Source organism: Rhagoletis zephyria, unplaced genomic scaffold (genome assembly GCF_001687245.7).
Source record: "Rhagoletis zephyria isolate East Lansing unplaced genomic scaffold, Rhagoletis_zephyria_1.1 Rzeph_scaffold_10506, whole genome shotgun sequence".
Lineage (NCBI taxonomy): Eukaryota > Metazoa > Arthropoda > Insecta > Diptera > Tephritidae > Rhagoletis > Rhagoletis zephyria.
In genome coordinates this window covers 2,881-10,474 of record NW_016167583.1, presented here as the reverse complement: position 1 = coordinate 10,474, position 7,594 = coordinate 2,881, and the positions used below count along the sequence as shown (strand labels likewise).

The 7,594-nt window shown below is 37.9% G+C and overlaps 1 protein-coding gene across 1 annotated transcript; it reads right to left on the bottom strand.

The window, feature by feature from the left end:
• Positions 1-2,868: 2,868 nt before the first annotated feature.
• LOC108376483 (peptide transporter family 1-like) lies at positions 2,869-5,046 on the bottom strand. The gene has a single exon (XM_017632707.1). It carries the CDS (start codon positions 5,044-5,046, stop codon positions 2,869-2,871), a length of 2,178 nt encoding a protein of 725 aa, XP_017488196.1.
• Between the last annotated feature and the right edge of the window lie 2,548 nt (positions 5,047-7,594).

Sequence of the window (7,594 nt, the reverse complement as noted above, 5' to 3'; positions counted from 1 at the left end):
AGTAAATAGTTACTTCATAACGATTTCAATGAAACTTGGCCATCAACGAAGATACTGACTTCTCTTGTATAAAATTAGCTTCGACTTGAAGGCAAACATATCTTCTTCAAATATGGTGCGATTGTCTAAATTGCGGGACTTTCTAATAAATATCATTGCCGGTGCATTTCAGTAGGGGATTCCTGGTACGAAATCCAAAGACGTTGTTATATGGTCTGGTCTAGCAGCTCAGCTATGAATTTCAAACAAATTCACTGTCTTTCTATGTCGGATATATCATAAGCGGTTACCTCGTTACGCTATTCATATCTCTGGTTCGAGCACTAGTGTAAACATAACCTATTCAATATTGAAAAGTCAGCCACTTTGGTATACGTATTGTGCAACGCAACTTATTCTTAGTTGCCTGCTTTGCACAAGGAAGTATAAGCATTCCTCGACGACTTTAGACAGCACTTATGCCCATATCTCAATTGCACTGCTTCAGACGGTTAATACAAACTCAAGCACTTTTCTATTTAATACGGTCTATCGAAAAGGTATTAAGCCAAGTAGCTGCTTAGTTTTTCCCGCATACCCAGTAAGGAAGATCTAAAGTAGCGTCAGACATTTTTACTTGTAACTAGCACGGTGTTGGCAAAATAGAACCAATCGTCTCTGGAAAATAGATTCTAGGCAATTCAGTAGCAGACATATATGTATAAATGTCTCTCTATTTTACTACGTTCTTAACACCGCCACTGGATGCCTTTTTATGATATCGAAATATCAGGTTATCTGTTTTAAAATTATTATTATGTAGTGTATGTTATTGTTGTAAATTGAATAAAAAATATAACTACATAACCAGATAACCTGATAACCAGGTAAGTGTGAACAACCTAAGTGTATTCACGATGAGTCTACAATGCTTCCTATGAAGGAGCACACAATTTTTCTGCACAAATAGCTCTTGATAGGATATTACCAGCCCAATCGTAATAATAAACGAGTAATTAAAGGAAAGAAAATAGATAGCACGTCCAAACATCTGCTGCTAGGGTTAGCTCTTATGAGAATATGCTCAGTAAATGGGTCGCATAAAATGGACCCTCTTTTCGCAAGCTCATTTTATTTCACCCATCTGACTACAAAAGCCTTCTACAAATCACAAAAGGCTACCATTCCAAAGACTGTCTTGGAAAACTGACTTCTTCGTTGCTGCATGACAAATGAAGGCTACTTTGAATAAGTTTACTAAATAAAAAGAAAAAATTAAAAAAAAATATTGATGTGTTTACAATTTATTGGCCAAAGCTGTGCATAATATATAAAATAAAAACTTGTAATATTAATTTTCACTTATTTCTTAATAAATATCGTAAACAGAATATATACATATATAATATATAAAAGGTGTCCTGGACCACCCGTCCGCCCTTCTAAAATAGTGGAAAATGTTATTTATTGGAAACACACAAAAATATGAGCTACCAAGACGGGGAAGATCTATCTTTTGGTCGTATTACCGACTGACAAAAGTTATGTATTTTTATATAAAAAAAAATGTGTTTCCTTGATACAAAAACATTGATATATCATACTTTAAGATCCAACTATAAATGCCGAAGATATGACAAAAACTTCGCCTACATTCGGCAAAAACTAATTTCTCAGGGGAACTTTTCTTTCTGGCACGCTTTAATCTACATATGTGTAGATACTATTCAAATCATGAGATCCTAATCATTTTTTTTTTGGCTTGACAGATAGCAAACCTTATATACAATGCATTCAATTAATTATGATCTTGGATACATTTCGTATGGACATCAAATATTTTAATGAACTTACACATTTACTTAAAATTCGTTTTGAAATAGGTGAAAACACTTTGTAAAAAATTGTCTGTGTTTCTAATACATTTTGTTTTATATTTCATTTAATATTCGTATTTAAATATTTTTTTTTTGTTGTAAAGGTGGTAATTTTTAGAATCCTTCTAAAATGCTGCCAATTGTGATGAAGAATACCTTTCATTTGATGCCCATATTGTAAAATTTTGTTTGAACCTACAAAATTTAACTAAAAATTAATCCTCTGAAAAGATGGCAAGCGTTTCTAAAAAACTCTCCTGATTTGTTAATATTGCTCTGCATACACATGTACGAGTACATATGTATGTATAAACGCAAGTATTTAAAAAATTAAAAATTTTATCCTTCAAAGGTGGCAACTCTCTGTCAAATGCTTCCAATTAGTTGTGATCTTAAACATCTTTCATTTGATACCCACATTGCAACATTTTATTGACCTTAAAAATTTAACTAAAATTAATTTATTAAATGTTGGTAACCGTTTTCTTGAGTTTTATTTGATATCTGTGTTCTTACTTACATCTTATTTAAAACTTATATTATTTCAATAATTTTTTTTTTCAGGTGGCAACCTTATTTTAAAATAGCTCGATTCTGTTGTGCTCTTAAATAACTGTAATTTCCTAACTACCCATTTCGAAATATACTTTTAACTTACACATACCTAAACCTATGGTTTTTTTTAATGTGTGGCATCCCTTTTGTTTTAAAATATAAGTTCTAAAGTTTTTCGAATGCGGTTTCGTTTATATTTTTCTATTCTGCATATATTTTTCTATTGAACTTTAAACTGAATGAGCCAACGTTTTAAGACCATTAGGCGACGATATATCTAAATATACCGCAATCAAAGTACGATGATTAAATATATCCGCAAACATAACTTTTTATCGGGTCCAAGCTTAGAAAAAAATTGGCTCATTAGTTGACAGAGTCCGTCCCTCCCAAATGCTCTTCTTCATCCTGGCTCTATCCTCTACCTTGGCACACACACACACATTCTTAAAGCCTTTTAATGTCCTCCTTCGTAAACCTCATTGACTTGCCCATTTCCTTTACTGCCCGTGTAAGGTTTCCTCTCTGCTTCTCTGTGCTTGCAAGTGCCGGTTGTAGCCACCACTTGATTCGCTTGCTCATCCCTGCCATGCTCCACATATTTATATGGAATAGCAAGTAAGATAAAAATGAGCATGTCAACAATCATGATGGCAGCAAAAAGTGCGAATTCAACAGCCTGCGACTCGAATAATTTCAATTCCGCTATAACCACCACCAACAAGTTGCCGATAGAGATGGAGAGGAGCCAGCAGGCTTGCAATATGGACGTCATACTCGGTGGTGCCTGTGTGTATGAAAATTCCAAGCCTGTTATGGAGAACATGATTTCAGCTGCTGTCATCACAATTATCTGAGGTAGTTGCCACATAATATGAATGCGATTTGACTGGGCAATGGCGTGCAATTTCGAGTTGAAGCCATCTATGGTATTACCCTGTACCAGTAGAGCGTATACGCCACCACTCTTCGTATTTATGCTTGTGATTTGCTTATTCGCCAGCTGCAACTTGGTTTCTCCAGGTGCGACGTACACCACCTGGGTGACGCTGTGAAGGACCAAAGGCATCGGTGTCTCCGCTTCATCAACAGTTAAGGTGATAGCGCTCTCGTTGGCCGGCACATTTAGCAACACGCGCACCATTGACGAACCAAGCTTTGGTTTAGCCGACGAGTCGAAAAACTCCTGCATGCCTTCGTCGGAAATGTAGTAGCTGGTCTCCTTACCAGGTGTCAGCCGAAACGCGCCTGAGAAGTCCTTGCAACGTAGGCTCGCTGAGGTGGCGTTGTATACATAAACGTGTGACTGCGGTACGGACAACGACTTAGCCTCCAACAAGCCAAGTGGTTCAACAAATTCCGGCCGATTCGGTAGCGGCGTAGCAAAACGGTAGGCACAGGGCATACCATTATATATGCGCAGATGGGCGTCGAATTCCGTAGGAAGCGTTACATCGACGGTATTCAGTTGGACATCGAGCAAGGCAGAGAGCAGGAAAGCAACGGCGGCCAGTAGGCCACCAAGCGTGAGCTTTTGCAAAGGTCGCTTAATGCCCAGCTTCGCCAAAATGGGGTAGATCACATAGTTGAATAGCGGTATCATGACGAGAATTAGTAACGGGCTGGCGACCTGCATCTGATCTGGCTTAATGACATAACCGAATGTTTCGCCATTCATTCGTGTCGCTTGGAAGGTCCAGCGTGAGCCTTGCTGATCGTAAAGCGCCCAGAAGACGGGAAATGGCAAAAATAGCATAAGTATCTTCAGCAGCAACTTGGTATCGGCCACCATCTTTTGACCCGAAGTCGGCTCCGCATAGTCCAGCCAATGTTTGCGTGGATTTGTCTTGCGCTCACGTCGCCAACCGGTAATGGCACGCGAAATGCATTTTGAAACGCCGAATATAATATTGCCAGCAGGTGGCTTAACCACATACAATTTGCGGCCAGCAATGAAGATCACAGCCGAGAGTAACATAAGCACCGCTGGCGCACCGAAAGCCAACGAAAAACAATTCATATCACCAAAGCAATGCACATCCTCACGCAGCATTGGTGTGATTACGGAGGCGATGGTAGAACCGGCGTTATTGGCGCAGTAGAAAATCGAAAAGAAGGTGGCTAGCTGTTTGGCTTGCTCTGGCATGCGGAACTGATCACCGCCGAAGGCCGAAACGCATGGCTTAATGCCACCTTTGCCCAGCGCGATCAGCACTAGACCGAGTAGGGTGATCACCTTCACCGGCAGTTGTAGCGGCGGTATGGCGGCAAGCGATAAAATCAGTGCACCTAAGACATACACCATCGAGAAGTAAAGAATCGTTCTGAATTTACCCCACCAACAGTCCGCGATAATGGCGCCAACTATTGGAAATAGATACACTGACATGGTAAAAGAATGGTAAAGTACAGTCGCCGTATCCTTGTCGTAGTGCAATTTGGTGGTGAGATACAACGCGAGAATCGTACGCAATCCATAATAAGTGAAGCGATCACAGAACTCATTGGTGATAAAGAATGCGACCGATTTGGGGTACTTTGTTGGAGGTTTTTCGCGTTCGATTATGTTTGGCGCGCGCGCCCCGATTTCTTCGCACTCAGCGGAATTTACTTTCTCAATCAAACCAGTAGTCATTTTGTAAGTAAGGCTTACACACTTGGCACTTAAAGATTTACTATACGAGGGCCGATGTATTTATATATTTTTGTAGCAATACGCCCATAACCTTGGACATAAAAACGCAACAGAGAAAGTGGTAACTACGACGAATGTAACGAAAAACGAAAAAATGTAACAATAAAAAAATTAAATTATAAAATTGTCTACGCTCTTAGCTCTAGTCGAGACAGTGTGCAAAGACAGACTACATTAATATCATTCAGTGCACTCATTCTATTACAGAATATTTCCTCGATGTAACATAGCCTTTTGTAAGATCAAAAGATAGTAGCTAGAAGTTGGGCCGAGCTGGTCCTCGAACATTATGCCGCCACCTCTTCGCGAGGATCTGCTTTTCGACCAGTCGAACTTGAAGTTTGGAATATCGAAAGAAGTGATTTGTTTCGTGGTACCTAGCCTGAGCAGTGCCCTATTGGGTGCCTTGCGGTAAGGTTGATATTTACACTAAAATCAAACCTAAGGTCGCTGCTTGGCTGACTACGGTTCCAGATTTCTGCTAAGCGTTTGGCTTATGCCTGCCCTTAGGTTGGTTTGTATTAAGAAGTCAATCTGCGTAAGAAACTTTCTGACAGCTAATTTTTCTATTGGAGTTTTCGTCGCTTAAGCTTTGGAAATTCTATTCCCAGGTTCGACAAAATGAAGCCTGGTCTATTGCAGCATTCTGAGCGACCTTGACCACCATAGAAATGTTAGGAAATGGCGCGAACTATGAGTTTACCACCATTTAATCCTTCGTTGACAAAATCGACAGCAGGCAGACTACTTAGTAGTATGCCATGAGCTTGCACAGCCGATTCCGTAGGCGTCAACACGTCTGAGGGCGATTTTACTGCCACTACTATACAAGTACAGATTTTGCAGTTAAATGGGAGGACAGAGACCGTATTTAACTGTGACTCTTTTTTATTTAGAGAAATTCCTCTTTTTTATAGCCAGATTGAGCAGATTCAGATTCATTGCAACAAAGTTTAATAATTATGGTTCCCATCTAAATCTAATCTTTCCCACGACGAGCACGATAGATTCATCCCGCGAAAATACAAAGTGTTGGTTTTGGCTATTTTTTATTATTTTTTTTCTTTTTTTCGTCTTTCTAACACACTTGGTTTGGCATTCCACTGCCCTCATTGGCAAATAATTGGCAGATAATCTGTGTTTCATAATCTGGAAGACACCGCTGTTGGGAAAAAAAACTACATCAAAGTTTCTTCCCTGGCGCGGGAATCGAACTCGGCACATACTGCTCAATAAACCCGCACCTCTGCACATTTGGAATGACACCGACTTATTCGGCATGCTTTAAGTAAAAATCATTCCTAAGCTACGTACTCTAGAAGGATAAATGCAAAGGTAGCCAGACTATTGCTTAAGTTTTTTTTTTTATTTTTAAGTATCAAAAGTGCAAATTATTTTAACTTACATCGTTAGTGCGCGCTTTCTTGTCTTGTATTCTTTTACTAATCCTATATCTTATTTATGTACATACATACCTTAATTATAGTGCTTCAGATAGTTAATATAATATATGCGAGTACTTATGTATCTTAGCAGACTATCGAAAGCTTATTAGTGGCTCATGTCACACTTATGATAGAGAAACAAAAATTGCTGACCTATTAGAACTTTTTCTGCGCTTTTTGGTGAAAGCTATAAATTTTTCGTAAATTTTTTTTTTTCTGCAATTTTTATTAAGCTTGAGGCCGTTTTTAATGAACAACTTATTGTGGAGAAGCAACAAGAATTTGAAAAAACCACATTTCCTCATTTTTTTTTTGTTTAATTTGCAATAAAATAAATTTTACTGAATTTTAAAAAAATTTACGATGTTTGTATTTTTTTCGCAAATGGCTTATTTCGATAGCTTACTTTCTAAGCTTTTCCACCATCCATAATTTGTTGAGCATCGCAAAGATCTTCAAGTTTTTCATAATATTTAGAACGCAGTCGGGTCCGCCTTGCAGTTTTGTCGGCAATAACGCAAGTAGTTGTTCAACAGCAACATTGAATCCGAATATGAAATCAGAATGTAAAAGCGTAAAACAGTTTTAGAAATATAGCTGAATTTCGGATTTTTGAGATCTGAAAAATGTGCACTCCGTTAAAAAAAGTAGCAATTTTGAAGAAAATCGATTCTCCTGTTCCAGTTAATAAATGTTACATAATGGAAACTAGTTGAAAACAATTGTAGGGCTCCCAAAACAAAAAAACAAAAAAAAATCATAAGGAAAATTTTAAATGATATAAAAAAAAATCACCAAAATTAAAAAAAAATTTTGATTTTCTAGAAAAATGTTGGGTACGCAGTTTTACAGATAGTTCAATTTTAATTTAATAAAGTGCAATTTGCAAGTGGCTAAGAATTTGAATTTTTAAAATTTTTTCGCAACATTTCGAGCACATTTGTATGCTAAACAGGAAATAAAAGCGTTTGTTATATTACTAAAAATCAACGCGAACTCTTTGCAACTTGCACTTGAACATACTAAAATTCAATGATGTAAAC